Raw genomic sequence first — 16169 nt, 5'->3', positions numbered from 1 at the left:
AGCTAAACAAGACACATAAACACAGACATATAGAGGTGAGAGCTGGTGAAGTAGTTTGCTAAAGTTTACTGCAAAGAAAAGTATATCATGGTAATATAAGGTGTAGTTTTTCCTTATTATTAACGTTCTTTTAGGTTCCCTGGTGGACTAGTGGCCAGCACGCGGCATTCTCACAGTTGCGGCCCCGGCTCGAGCCCCACTGCATGCGCTAGTCCCAAACCCGGAAACGTGGAGGGTTACGCCAGGAAGTGCATCCGGTGTAAAACTTCTGCCATTATCAAAATATTCGGACGGGTGATGGATGATCAGCTGTGGTGACGCCGAACGGGAGAATCCGGTGCGGGAAATGATGTCACTCATTTTGAACGAATCTTTAATATGACTCGGGAACAACGTGTCGTCTCAGAGAGTGATTCGTTCATTTTTGAACGCGCATGCGCAGCAACATCCCCATAGGTTCTGTACAGGAAACATAAATGATTAGTTCATCTCTCGAGTCTTCGTCGTTCGGTCTTCCCGTGACCGCCCCATACCCCCAGCACAGTATACCGTATATAAAACCTTTAATCAGTTGAACAGTTTCTGTTCATGTCCTATTCTACTGTCATGACAACATGTGCTAAATACTTCTGACATACATAAATACTTCTATCATACCTCCTAGAGTGGGATGTCATGGTAGATGCTGGGCATTCAGCTCATCTGGAGGAGAAATCCACCACATGATTGTCCAGTCTTTGACAGATGAACAGTTGGTCTCAGGTGCATAGCAGACAAAACAAGAAATACACTGTAGGCTTACCTTCATAGAAAGCTGCAAGGTCAATCAATTGATTTACAAACTTGCATGCTATGAATTGGGCAGAAATCCTGAGTAACACAAGGTCACCCCAGTCATCTGGCCACAAACACATGCAAGGAGAGCTTAGTGCCAGAGCATGCAATTTTCTCACTCTTTTCACTGAAGTAAGTAATAAAAAGACAGTTTTTAGAGACATTAATTCCGGATCAAATCTTGCATAAACGAGCAGTAAGGGGTAGATTCCATGCTAGGCTCTTAGATAAACATTGTGGACACGTGCCATGCCTCTTTCAGAAAAGTTCTTGAGTTTATGAGACCCAAGAGAGATGCCATCCTTGGGAACTTGTGTGTGTGTGTGTGTATATATGTGTATATGTGTGTGTGTGTGTATATATATATATATATATATATATATACACACACACACACACACACACACACATATATATATATATATATATATATATATATATATATATATATATATATATATGGGGGTCGTGGACTAGCAGTCACTATTGATAGATTAATTAACTGCAAAAACATAAAACCACATTGTTGCATGTATACTGGTATGACTGGTATACTTTGCTTTTGTTATCTAAAGGAAAAAGACTCTCGTGTTGAAAGCAGTGACTTCCTTGTGCTGGAATCAAAACTACAGTCTAGATAACATGTATCATCATGTTTATTTCATCTTTGTTGTTTGTTAAGGTCCCCTGGTAGACAGTTTACTTCTGTATTTTCTGGTGCAAAGTCCAGGAGATTATTGAGTTATTGTCATCCTTGGTGTGATTAAATTGAAATTCTGGAAGATGTGTACAAATATACATGCAAATAATTGTCGTGTTATGGCACGTAATGGGGGTTAGGACGGATGCCAATGCAGATAAGAGCCTCATTAGAGTAGAGAGAGGCGGACAAATCCAAAACGTGAGAAAATAGCGTGGTCAAAAACAGGTAATGGGTCAGGCGATCTGCAAACGGGCATTAAACAGGCAAGGCAACAGCATGAAACGAGAAATGAGAAGCAAGATCACAGAATATGAAACAAAACGAGGAACAAGGTACAGAGGCTTGGTACGTGGAAATCTCACGCAATACTTTGCGACGAACAAAGAGACACGAAGGGTTTAAATACCAAACATAATCAGGGGTGAAACACAAAACAGCTGAGACTAATTACACATACAGGAAACAACAAATGACAATACATGGGTGGAGTCAGGACATAAATCATAACAGATGCACGTGTAGACAGTAAACAAAGCCAATGTCACTGAAAACACAGAAGTGCGTGCTTGCTCTTCGGCTCGCACTGTGTGCTCCAGCACTTAGCACGAGGGGAAATCGTGACAATAACGAATGAACAGATTGCATTTAAAGTAGTCACAGTCAATCAGTATGTTTTAATTTCTACTTCCATCTTTGATAGACATAAAATTATGGTTTACAATGACTTAGATGTGTGTAATGTTTTCTGGGAACACATATTTCACTGTTGGCATGTATAATAATATACGTATATATATATATATATATATATATATATATATATATATATATATATATATATATATATATAAAATAGGTATAATAATTATGTGGGTTACTGTCTGCTCCATTAGTCTTCTCTAAGCCTCTATTTGCATTCCTGTATGCAGAATCCATGTCTTGAATTTTATGTTGCACTGGAGGAAGCATGTTACTTCCTTACACTGTTTGTGTACATTTATAGATCATCTGTAATACTCCTTGGTGTTAAATGTTTGCTCAATTAGTAAAAACATAAACAGTTAGATTCAGTTGCCTGGTAATGTAATCTGTGTGAAACATCTACAGTAGGTGCTATTCCAGCTCTATCATTAATAATTAATACTTTATCGTCATGTTTATTCACCCTGCCATCTACACTCAACCTCAACTTCAACAATCCTCACCCTCCCTTAATCTCTTACCACACACTGGTAAAGAATGCCTGATACAAGACTGCTCCTATTATAAGTTCTTATATCAAGTGAAAGCAAAGCAAAAAAAAAAGAGTGATCTGCATTAGAGTGACTTTTCCCTTTCAAAGCAAGTGAAGTTCCAACTATACTCAGCAAAAAAAGAAACGTCCCTTTTTCAGGAGTCTGTATTTTAAAGATAATTTTGTAAAATCTAAATAAGTTTTACAGATCTTTATTGGAAAGGGTTTAAACGATGTTGTTCATGCTTGTTCAATGAACCATAAACAATTTTTGCACATGCACCTGTAGAACAGTCCTTAAGACACTAACAGTTTACAGGCAGTTGGTGATTAAGATTGCAGTTACAATAAGTTAGGACACTAAAGAGACCTTTCTACTGACTCTGAAAAACACCAGAAGAAAGATGTCTAGGGTTCCTGCTCACCTGCGTGAACATGCCATAATCCTGCTGCAGGGAGGCATGAGGACTGCAGATGTGTCCAGAGCAATAAACTGCAATGTCTGTAATGTAAGATGACTAAGACAGTGCTACAGGGAGACAGGAAGGACAGCTGATTGTCCTTGCAGTGGAAAATTGCAGGTATGCATGTGTCCCCAGACGTGATCGAGAACTTGCAAATGTCTTGGTGGAAGAGTGGAGAAACATCTCACAGCAAGAACTGACAAATCTGGTGCAGTTCATGAGGATGAGATGCACTGTAGTACTTAAAGCAGCTGGTGGAAGCACCACATACTGACTGTTGCTTTTGATATTGACCCCCCCCCCCACCTTTGTTCAGGGATTTCATTTCTGTTCGTCAAATGTATGTGAAACTTCTTCAGTTTATGTTTCGGTTGTTGAACATTTTTATGTTAATACAAATATTGACACGTTAAGAAATTTGCTGGAAATAAAAGCAGTTGAATGTGAGAGGACGTTTCTTTTTTTTTTTTTTTTGCTGAGTATATATGACATGAAAAGTCATCGTGCTACATGTACATTTTACTTGTATTGCTGGAACTCTAATTCACTTTTTATTATTGAGCGTGATGTTTGTCTTTTAAATGTGTTAGATGTTCACATCGGTCTTTAATGTGTTTATTAGATTTTAACATTCAGGTTTAATATGGAAAGATATTTGACCTAGATCTTACTATACTGATGTAGTATTAAATGCATACAGTCAGCATGTGTATAAATTAGTCTACAAATCTTTATTCAAGGAACAATGTAATAAAAAATAGTGAGGCATAAAAATGACAAGATTTAACAAAAGACTAAACAGGAGGCTTGGAAACCAAACCCAAAATATATTTGCAAATCTGATATATTACTACCCATCCATAAAGTACGAACACTGGCAAATGGCCTATTGGCTTAAAATCATTTCAAAACAATCTTTGGTTTATTACCTAACAGATGTATATGACTTGCAGTGTGCATCCTATTATAGTTTGGAAAATAGTGACTATAAAAGTTCTTCCAAGAAATAACACAACAAAATACAGATGGTGTGCCTTAAAACTCACATTCTATCTCACATTGTGGTGGACATACTAATCAAGCACTGAATGTATACATAGAACTGTGTATACATAGAACTGTTTAATGCATATTTAAAAGAAAGAAAATAATAGTTACTATTAAAATTTCAAATGTCTGTAGTTGGTGTAAACAAATAAATAATTATATACAATATCCTGCAACATCTAGACATATTCTCATGAAATTGCCACATAAATAATTTACAAAAGAAAAAAAATCTTAATATTAACATCTCCAGTGCAAAAGGCACTACAATATTCATAAGGTCCTTGCTAGAATGTACATGCTCCCAAACTTACAAAATAATGTAAACTACAAACTAAAAAAATCTAGATTAACCTAAAAAAACCCGAAAATTTCTAATACAAAAACATCTTGTGAGTAGTGTGGCGACTGATTTGCTTAGTTCGGCCTGAGCAGGCAGAAACTAAAACCTGACACTTCATTGACACTTTGAACTTGAAAGCCCAATCTACTGAATATTTGCCCTTTAGAAAAATCTCATAAAGCCTGTTGCAGCAAGTTGGAAAAACAGATGTGCTGTAAACATAATACTGACTCAAAAAACAACCTTTTTCTTTTAATAAACACATTTTAATTATTATTCAGGTGTTTATTAGATGACTAGTTTATGAATAATTTAATGATACAGATTATGGATACAACATGAAAACATAATTCAGAAATGCTATTGGCCTATAAACTAGCAATTTACATGTATTTTCAGTGGCAAACAGGTGAAAGAACCATATAACACATAAAAATAGATCTGAAGCAAGAAAAACTTGCTTCATGTGCTCAAGACTGGATGTGAAGAAGAATACTGATTTTTTTTATGGGTGCTGATTTGAAGGTTTGTAAAGATGGTGTAGTAGTGGTGCAAGTTTCTATGTCCTGTGTGAATTTTGGTTCCATCGCATTGTACTTCACCTCTTTCCATCAGTTCTACTGATATAAACACAGACATTTCATGTAGCTGAAAAAAATCCTTAGTAACCATAACTTGTCGTCTTCAATTATCTAGGGAGAAAAAGAGCTCTATGTTTATATTGCAATTGTTGGCATAATGAATTATGGCTCATACTGAAATGTTCTTGATTATTAGCAGACAGGAAGCCCTTTAAATTTGTGAACCCTTGTGGAGTTTTCTATATTTCTGCATAAATATGACCTAAAACATCATCAAATGTCAGATGACATTTCACACAAATCTATAGACAAAGAGAACCCAATTAAATAAATGAGACAAAAATATTATACTTCATCATTTATTAATTGAGGAAAATGCTCCAATGTTACATATCTGTGAGTGACGAAAGTATGTGAACTTCTAGGATTAGCAGTAAATTTGAAGATGAAATTAGAGTCAGGTGTTTTCAATCAATGGGATGACAATCAGGTGTGATTGAGATTAAAATCCTGTTTAATTCAAAGAACAGGATCGATCAAAGTCTGATCTTCACAACACATGTTTGGGTTGTATCATTATGTATCATGGCATGAATAAAGGAGATTTCTGAGGACCTCAGAAAAAGAGTTGTTGATTCTCATCAGGCTGGAAAAAAGTTACAAAACCATCTCTAAAGAGTTTGGACTCCACCAATCTACAACCAGACAGATTATGTACAAATGGAGGAAATTCAAGACCATTCTTTCCCTCCTAGGAGTGGTTGCACAACAAAGATCACTCTAAAAGCAGATGTGTAATAATCCATGAGGTCACAAAGGAACCCACGGTAACATCTAAACAACTAAAGGCCTCTCTCACGTTGGCAAATGTTAATGTTCATGAGTCCACCATCAGGAGAACACGGAACAACAACGGTGTGCCTGGCAGGGTTGCTAGGCCACTGTTCTTCAAGAAGAATGCTGCTGCCTGTTAGCAGTATACTAAAGGTCGCATGGACAAGGCTATTGTAAAAATGTTTTGTGGATGGTTGAGACCAAAATGGAAGATTTTGGTTTAAATGAGAAATATTTGGAGAAAGGAAAACACTGCATTCCAGCTTAAGAACCTTATCCCGTCTGTGAAACATGGTTTGGGCCTGTTTTGCTGTGTCTTGGCCAGGACGACTTGCCATCATTGATGGAACAATGAATTCTGAATTATTCCAACGAATTCTAAAGGAAAATTTCAGGACATCTGTTCATGAGCTGAATCTCAAGAGAAAGTGGATCATGCAGCATGACAACGACCCTAAACACACAAGCCGTTCTACCAAAGAATGGTTAAAGAAGAATAAAGTTAATGTTTTGGAATAGCCAAGTCAAAGTACTGACCTTAATCCAATAGAAATGTTGTGGAAGGACCTGAAGCAAGCAGTTCATGTGAGGAAACCCACCAACATCCCAGAGTTGAAGCTGTTCTGAACAGTGGGCTAAAATTCCTCCAAGCCAATTTGCAGGACTGAACAACAGTTACCATAAACTTTTAGTTGTAGTTACTACTGCACAAGGGGGTCACACCAGATACTGAAAGCCAAGGTTCACATACTTTTGCCACTCACAGATATGTAATATTGGATAATTTTCCTCAAATAAATAAATGACCAAGTATAATATTTTTGTCTCATTTGTTTAATTGGGTTCTCTTTATCTACTTTTAGAACATGTGTGAAAACCTAGTGATGTTTTAGGTCATATTTATGCAGAAATATAGAAAACTCAACATGGGTTCACAAACTTTCGAGCACTACTGCATGTCTGATGGACATGTAAAGGTTTGAAAATTTTAAACATCCCTCAGTTTTCTCCATTTTTACTCCATGCAGGTATGTATCAATGCTGGGACTGTTACATGCTTAAAATTATCTTAATATTACATTACTCAGATATAATGGCAAGGTAGTGAATTACTTACCTTGACATTCATATTTAAGGTCAGAAAAGAAAACCAGTTCCTGCGAGAAGACAAATAACCCCAATCGTCCTCCTGCAAATGTCTTATCATAGACTGGGCCAGAGTCTGCCATGATCTGTTTCCCCTCATATACTACCACTCTGAAAAAAGGCATAAATAATGTTTTTGAAAAAAAAAAAAAAGTTTAAAAAAATAAAATAAAATAAAATTTTTAAAAAATTCCTCAAACCATTCCTGTACAATTTTTACAGTGTGGCAGGGCACATTATACTGTTGAAAGAGGCCACTGCCATTAGGGAATACCGTTGCCATGAAGGGGTATACTTGGTCTGCAACAATGTTTAGGTAGGTAGTATGTGTCAAACATCCACATGAATGCCTGGACCCAAAGATTCCCAGCATAACATTGCCCAGAGCATCACAATGCCTCTACTGGCTTGCCTTCTTCCCATAGTGTATCCTGTTCCCATCTCTTCCCCAGGTAAGCAACGTGCACACACCCAGCTGTCCGTATGATGTAAAAGAAAACATGATTCATGGCGTTTTCGGAAGTGGACAGGGGTCAGCATAGACACTCTGTTCACTTTCTGCCTACTATATCCCACCCCTTGACAGATGCCATTGAATAACATGTTATTGAATAACATGTTATTCACGTTACCTTTCACTAGTTTTAATGTTATGACTGATTGGTGTGTGTGTGTGTGTGTGTGTGTGTGTGTGTGTATAAAAAGTATAGCAAAATATATATGTATATGCAAAAAAGTTATCCAATACCAACTGGGCCTGTGTGAAAATGTATTTGGCCCATAGTTACTAATTCCCCAAATCTATGAAACTGCATTCATAATGGGATTCAGCTGGACTAGAGACAACCAGACCTGATTACTGCAAACCCTGTTCAATCAAATGAACCTTTAACTAGAACATTTTCAACAGCATGAAGTCGGTTAAAAGGTCTTACCCAGTAACACACTATGCCAAAATTTTTAGAAATTCCAGAAAAGATGAGGAAGAAGGTGATTGAAATACATCAGTCTGGGAAGGGTTATAAAGCTATTTCAAAGGCTCTGGGACTCCAAAGGACAACAGTGAGAGACATTATCTCCAAATGTAAAAACCCGGCACAGTAGTGAACCTTCCCAGAAGTGGCTGACCTTCCAAAATTACTCCAAGAGCACAGCAATGACTCATCCAGGAAGTCACAAAAGAGCCAAGGACATCATCAAAAGATGTACATCAATAAAGGTCACTGTTCATGACTCCACTATCAGAAAGACACTGGGCAAAAATGGCATCCATGGAAGAGTGGCGAGGTGAAAACCACTGCTAACCCAGAAGAACATTAAGGCTCGTCTGAATTTTGCCAAAACACACCTTGATAATCCTCAAACCTTTTGGGAGAATGTTCTGTGGATTAACGAGTCGAAAGTGGAACTGTTTGGAAGACAGGGGTCCCGTTACATCTGGTGTAAACCAGACACAGAATTCCACAAACAGAACATCATACCTTCAGTCAAGCATGACTTGAGCACGGTGGAAGAGTGATGGTGTGGGGATGTTTTGCTGCTTCAGGGCCTGGGCAACTTGCAATAATTGAGGGAAACATGAATTCTGCTCTCTACCAGAAAATCCTAAAGGAGAATATCCAGTCTTCAGTCCGTCAGTTGAAACTCAAGCGCAACTGGATTAAGTAAGTGAAAGACTATTGGAAAGACTTTCTCAGTTATTGGAAGCGTTTGGTTGCAGTTATTGCTGCTAAAAGTGGCACAACCAGATTTTAAGATTAAGGGGGCAATTAGTTTTGTACATGGTTGATAGATATTGGATCGCTTGGATATATATATATATATATATATATATATATATATATATATATATATATATATATATATATATATATATTACATTGACATTTATGGCAGTTGGCAGACGTGCTTATCCAGAGCAACTTACAGAAGTGCTTTGAAGTCATTATCAATAAATACATCCCGATACTAGTTCACGGACTAAGAATATCTTCAGTCTAAAAACTTTGTTTGGAGGTAATATAGTAAGAAAAACACACAAACAGCACAACTTTTTTTTAAATGAAAAGTGCTAATTTAAAGTTGAAAACAAGTTTAGCAGCTGCATTCTGGATCATTTGCAGAGGTCAAATGGCGCTACTTGGAGGGAGTTGCAGTAGTCCAGTCTCGAAATGACAAGAGACTGAACCAGCACCTGAGTGGTCTGTATGGATAGAAATGGACGAATCCTTCTGGTGTTGTAAAGGAGAAATCGACATGAGCATGTCAGATTAGCAGTGTGGTGGGATCAGAGAGTTGTCCAGGGAGATCAGAAGATCCTGACATGGTGATGAATCACCTGGGATGAACAGCAGTTCAGTTTTGCTGGGATTCATTTTTAACCGATGAGCTGCCATCCATAATGAGATGTCTGCTAGACATGCTGAGATCTGAGCAGAAACAAGAAGATCTGAGGGAGGGAACGAGAGGATGAGTTGAGTGTCATCCACATAGCAGTGGTACGAGAACCCATTTGAGGATATGACTTCACCAAGAGATCGAGTATAGAGGGATAACAGAAGAGGACTGAGCCTTGTGGGACACCAGTGGAGAGTCTGTGGGGAGCAGATGTGGATCCCATCCACGTCAACTGGTATGAGTGACCGTTCAGGTAGGAAGCAAACCACTGCCATGCTGCACCCTGAATTCCGAGACTCATGAGGGTGGACAAGAGAGTCTTGTGGTTGCCTGTGTCAAACACTGCTCAAAGGTCGAGGAGGATGAGGACTGATGACAGCTTGGCTAATCTAGCAGCATGTAGCTTCTCAGTGACAGCCAAAAGGGCAGTCTCTGTGGAATGTGCCGCTTTGAAGCTGGACTGGTTAGGATCTTGGAGGTTGTTATGTGAGAGGTAGAAAGACAGTTGATTGTACACAATGCATTTGAGGATTTTAGAAAGAAAAGAGAGAAGTGATACCGGTTGGTAGTTGCCGATGTCAGAAAGATCCAGAGTGGGTTTCTTCTGGATGGGGATGACCCTTGCTCCCTTGAATGCAGTTGATACATGACCAGATGATATGGAGCCATTGATGATAGTCGTGATGAAGGGGAGGAGATCTTGTAAGATGGTCTGGAGCAATGTGGAAGGGATTGGCTCCAACGGGCAGGTGGTAGGATTGCAGGACAAGATGACCTGCAGGATCTCTTCTGCTATTAGATTAGAAAAATGTGCCAGTGAAGGAGAAGGGGAAACCTCAGTGGGTAATGTAGGAGTTGTGGTAGAAGTGAAGGTCTTCCCATCATAAAAGGCAGCAAAGTCTTCAGCAGTCAGGTCAGATGGAGCAGGAGGAGCTGGTGGGTTGAGTAGTGAAGAAAAGATGTTGTGAAGCTTGCAAGGGTCTTGTGTAGAAGTTTCCAGCTTGTAGAAGGCAGTCTTATCAGAAGTAACTTCAGATGAGATTTTGGACAGGAGAGTGTGGTAAGACTCAAGATCTGTGTTGAGTTGTGATTTCTTCCACTTTCTCTCTGCTGCTCTTTGTTCTCTCTGACTGCAGCATAACACATCCGACAGCCAAGGAACAGGGAAAGAAATCTTCCAGGGTTTAGAACATAGAGTTCAGAGGAGGTCCATGGATGAGAAAGTGAGGAGAGGAAAGTGTCTGTGGCTAACTGCAATAGAGTCAGGGTCTGGAAGGGATGATAAGGTGTACGAAGCTATGGAGGAAGGAGAGATAGAATGGAGGTTTTCACGAGTACTAGAGAAGCATTGATAGCTGGTTTTAGCCAGGATGGGGAGGGTGATGGTGAAGGATACCAAGTGATTATTGGAGGTGTGGAGTGGGCTAGCATTGATGTCTGTAGCCTGAGAGGGGTGGCTAAAGAACAGGTCCAGGACATTTCCTCCCTTGTGTGTGGGTGGGCAGCTGTTGAATGTCAAGAAGGTATGCAGAAGAGGGAGAAGGCACAAGGACTCGAGCTTGTCAGTGGGGAGGTTGAAGTCTCCAAAGACTGTGAGAGGGGTGCTGTCAGTAAGGAAAAGGCTGAGGAGCATGTCCATTTCTTCAAGAAAGTCTCCTAAGGGGACCAGAAGGGCGGTAGATAACAATGATGAGAAAGTTGATCTGGGAGGTAACTTTAACTGCATGGAATTCGAAGGATGAGATGTTGCAATAAGACTGGGAGAGAGGTATGAAGCACCATCTCCGAGACAACAGCAGACCTGTACCACCACCCCTGCCAGTTTCTCATGGAGTGTAAAAGAAAGCATAAGCAGAGGATAAAGCAGCCAGTGTAGTTGAGTTTTGTGGAGATATCCAGGTCTCAGTTATCTAAAGCTGAGATGAAATCAGATTTCTTTACAACAGACTGGCAATTCCAGAGCTGACCTACCACTGCTGTTTGAGACTGAGACAACAGAGGAGGGTAGATGAGGTTACTGGTAGTTCAGCCTCTGGTTTGTTGATGAAAGCTTCTAGGTCTGAGAGAGGTGACAGAGATAGGTTGTCTGCAGCCTAGTCAGGAATGAAGTTAGTGAAGATAGTGCTGAGAGGGAACTGGTAAAACTTGAACAAAAAGAAATAAATGCTACTAAACTTGATACTTTATCTAAATTTATGCTTATAACCACTACAGACACTAGATAACCTTTTTGATATATCTTAATAAACCCTGCTCACAATTCACACCTTAAGGGAGACTGAAATTACTCTTGATTAACCAACTGAGATAACTAATTAGCATAGACTAAAACAATTCCAAACAACACTACATAATCAACAATACTATACAATATAACAATTCTAGTGGCAATAATCTAGATTCAACTGAGTCAAGTAGATAGTACACAAAGTCAGAATCCTACCTTACCAGTAGAGAATACAAGATAGAACAACTTAAAGCACACACACACACACACACACACACACACACGTACACACACATTATATACATATACAGTGCCATCTACTAATACTGACACCTTTGGGGTAAATATGAGCAAAGAATGCTGTGGAAAAAATTCTTTATTGTTTAACCTTTTGATGTTTTCAAGTTTTAAAAATTTCAACAAAAATACTCTGTTCTCATGAATATCAAACAATTGCAAACACAACACAGGTTTATAAACAAATATCTTAAACAAATGTAGGTGTACACCAATTCTTGGCACCCCTATGAATTCATATGATAAAAGTATATTTGAATTATATACCCATTGATATTTAATCATCTTTAGTACACCTGGGTGACTAGGAACATGAAATTGTTCAACCATGACTTCCTGTTTCACAGGGGTATAAATATGAGATAACACATAGGCCAAATTCCCTTAGTCATTCATAACAATGGGTAAGGCCAAGGAATATAGCTGTGCTGTGTGGCAAAATGTTATTCAGCTTCACAAAATGGGAAGTGGCTATAAGAAAATAGCACAAGCAGTGAAAATGGCAATTTCCACCATCAGGGCAATAATTAAGAAGTTCCAGTCAACCGGTAATGTTATGAATCAAACTGGAAGAGGACGTTTGTCTATACTGTCTTGACACACTAAGAGGATGGTTCGAGTGGCCAAAATATCTCCACAGATCACAGCTGGAGAATTGCAGAAGTTAGTTGCGTCTTGGGGTCAGAAAGTCTCCAAAACTACAATACGAACTCACCTACATCACCACAAGTTGTTTGGAAGGGTTTCAAGAAAAAAGCCTCTACTCTCATCCAAAACAAACTCAAGGATCTTCAGTTTGCAGACACTACTGGAACTTCAAATGGGATCGGGTTCTATGGTCAGATGAAACAAAAATAGTGCTTTTTGACAATGAACACCAGAGGTGGTTTTGGCACACAAAGAGAGGTAGCCATATGGAAAAGTACCTCATGTCCACAGTTAAATATGGTGGTGACTCTTTAATATTTTGGGGCTGTTTTTCTGCCAGAGGATCTGGACATTTTGTCAGGACACATGGCATCATGGACTCTATCAAATATCAACAGATATTAAATGAAAACCTGTCTGCCTCTGCCAGAAAGCTTAAAATAGGCCATGGTTGGATCTTCCAGCAGGACAATGATGCAAAACATACATCAAAATCAACACAAAAATGGTTTACTGACCACAAAATCAAGGTCCTGCCCTGGCCATCCCAGTCCCCTTGTTACTTAACGTAGACTGGAGGCAGATGCAGGTGCAGGTCAAAGTCTTTATTAACAGTAGACAAACAAACACAGGAAACACGGTCTTCACCAGGAAAACAAGAAACTGGTATCGTGGCTTGAAACTAGAGCAGGGCATGAAACCAGACCGCTTAACATGCTAACGCATTCACTATCGTACTCAAACATAAATGGGAACCGCATCAGACGTTTGGTACAAACTATACCAACTATAATACTGCGCGAAGTGCGCAGTCACACGGGGGGTTTAAATAGCAAACCTAATCAAACCAAAACATGGACACCTGAGGCAAATCAGAGACATGATCAAACTTAATTCAATGTCCAAGCGGGAAGCGAACGAAAACAAAAGAGTCACGTGACCAGTCAGAAGCCGTGCTGCAGTGCCATCTGCTGGCCGTGGCGTAACAGAACCCCCCTCCAAAGGGTGCTCCTCCCGGAGCACCAAGAACCCCCCTCCGACGGGGGTCCCGGGCCCCTGTGCGAGCTGTCTCTCGCTGCCACGGAACGCGAGGCAGCCTCCGTCGGGCAGCAGAGGGGCGGAGCAGCACCCCCACCGGGGTTGAAAGTCAGAGCACCGCCCCCGGCGGCGCTGAAAGTGGAATGCAGAGCGCCGCCCCCGGCCGCTCTGGAACGCAGGGCGCTGGCTCTGGAATGCAGGGCGCCGCCCCCGGCAGCTCAGGAACTGAAACACTGGGCGCCGCCCCCGACAGCACTGGAACGTTGGGCGACGTCCCCAGTGGGGCTGAAGGGCTGGGCGGCGTCCCCAGCGGGACTGGAGGGCTGGGCGGCGTCCCCAGTGGGACTGGAGGGCTGGGCGGCGTCTCCAGCGGGACTGGAGGGCTGGGCAGCGTCTCCAGCAGGACTGGAGGGCTGGGCGGCCTCCTTGGCCGGGCAAGGCAGCAGGACAGCTTCCTCGGCTGTGCAGGGCAGCGGGACGACCTCCTCGGCTAGGCTGGACAGCAGGACAGCTTCCTCAGCCGTGCAGGACTGCAGGACGGCCTCCTCTGTTGGGATGGACAGCAGGACAGCTTCCTCGGCCGTGCAGGGCAGCGGGACGACCTCCTCGGCTGGGCTGGACAGCAGGACAGCTTCCTCAGCCGTGCAGGGCAGCAGGACGGCCTCCTCTGTTGGGCTGGACAGCAGGACAGCTTCCTCGGCCGGGCAGGGCAGCGGGACGGCCTCCTCAGCCGCCTCAAGCTGTCGCTCTGAGGTCGCCATGTTGACCTCAGGTGGGAGCTCCACAGCTGAGACCTCCCCGTAGGCCTCAGGCTGGAGCTCTGCTGTCCTCGTTGCCCCCCCCCAAAAAAATTTCTGGGCCAGCCTTCACCTCTGGACTGCGCAGCATGGTGCACCTCCCCTGCAGCGGGAAGCCCCAGATGCTCACGTCACTTTGCTGGCTGCGTGGCGCTGTACAGTTCCCCTGCCATGGGAAGCCCCAGATGCTCAGATCATTTTGCTGGCTGCATTGCACGGCGTCGCTCTTCGGCGGTGGGGATGGGGTAAATGGCGCGAGGGACGACGCGGCACGCAGCTCGGCTTTGCACTGAGCAATTTCCTCTTCTAGCTGTTTACTCATCTCCAGGGACAAACGGCAAAGTGCCCAAATCCTGGCCTCTTCGGCAGCGCTCATGGTTACTTGCTGCCTCCGCATTTTGGGTGCAGTATCCTGTTACGAACGTAGACTGGAGGCGGATGCAGGTGCAGGTCAAAGTCTTTATTAACAGTAGAAAAACAAACACAGGAAACACGGTCTTCACCAGGAAAACAAGAAACTGGTATCGTGGCTTGAAACTAGAGCAGGGCATGAAACCAGACCGCTTAACATGCTAACGCATTCACTATCATACTCAAACATAAACGGTAACCGCATCAGACATTTGGTACCAACTATACCAACTATACCAACTATAAGACTGCGCGAAGTGCGCAGTCACACGGGGGGTTTAAATAGCAAACCTAATCAAACCAAAACACGGACACCTGAGGCAAATCAGAGACATGATCAAACTTAATTCAATGTCCAAGCGGGAAACGAACGAAAACAAAAGAGTCAGTGACCAGTCAGAAGCTGTGCCGCAGTGCCATCTGCTGGCCGTGGCATAACACCCCTGACTTGAACCACATAGAAAACCGGTGGGGTGAACTGAAGAGGAGAGTCCACCAGCGTGGACCTCGAAATGTGAAGGATCTGGAGAGATTCTGTATGGAGGAACGGTCTCAGATCCCTTGCCATGTATTCTCCAACCTCATCAGGCATTATAGGAGAAGACTCAGAGCTGTTATCTTCGCAAAGTAAGGTTGCACAAAGTATTGCCTAAAAGGGTGCCAATAATTGTTGCACACCTATATTTAACAAAGATATATATTTTTTGATAAACCTGTGTTTTGTTTGCAATTGTTTGATATCCATGAGAGCAGAGTATTTTTTTCACAATCTTCTTTGCTTATATATACACCAAGGGTGCCAATATTAGTGGAGAGCACCATATATATGATATTAATGAGATATTATTTGGTGTTGTTTTTCTCACCTAATGAATCCAGTCTTAGGTCTATGAATGAGATGCCACCTATATGCAGTATAGTCCTTCCAGCCAATGTTCTTAGGGTCATGCCACAGTGTGTGAACCTGGAAGAATTTGATTATCATTTATTAAACAACATTTTTACTTCTAATGATCTAATGATATTCAGTCTATTAAGCACATGAATAATAAGTCATGAATAAAGTTAAACACACATACACACACACAGTCATAAGTAGTCCATAAGTAGTTGGTGGACAGTGACTCAATGTTTGCACAATGGATTTGAAATAAAGCAATCAAGATTT

At 41.3% G+C, this 16169-nt stretch overlaps 1 protein-coding gene across 2 annotated transcripts in view; it reads right to left on the bottom strand.

The window, feature by feature from the left end:
• Positions 1-3764: 3764 nt before the first annotated feature.
• The window catches only part of thbs2a (thrombospondin 2a), a 48807-nt gene continuing 36402 nt past the window's right edge, over positions 3765-16169 (bottom strand). For both annotated transcript variants that reach the window (XM_053618990.1, XM_053618991.1), the window contains 3 exons: positions 15868-15965; positions 7158-7297; positions 3765-5317 (listed from right to left, as the gene is read on the bottom strand). In XM_053618990.1, coding sequence (XP_053474965.1) covers positions 5310-5317; positions 7158-7297; positions 15868-15965 — 246 coding nt within the window. In that variant the 3' untranslated portion in view covers positions 3765-5309. The remainder of the gene's footprint in view (positions 5318-7157; positions 7298-15867; positions 15966-16169) is intronic.

This window comes from Ictalurus furcatus, chromosome 29, assembly GCF_023375685.1.
Source record: "Ictalurus furcatus strain D&B chromosome 29, Billie_1.0, whole genome shotgun sequence".
NCBI classification, from domain to species: Eukaryota; Metazoa; Chordata; class Actinopteri; order Siluriformes; family Ictaluridae; genus Ictalurus; species Ictalurus furcatus.
Note: the sequence above shows the minus strand (reverse complement) of the source record. Positions and strands in the feature narration are given on the sequence as shown.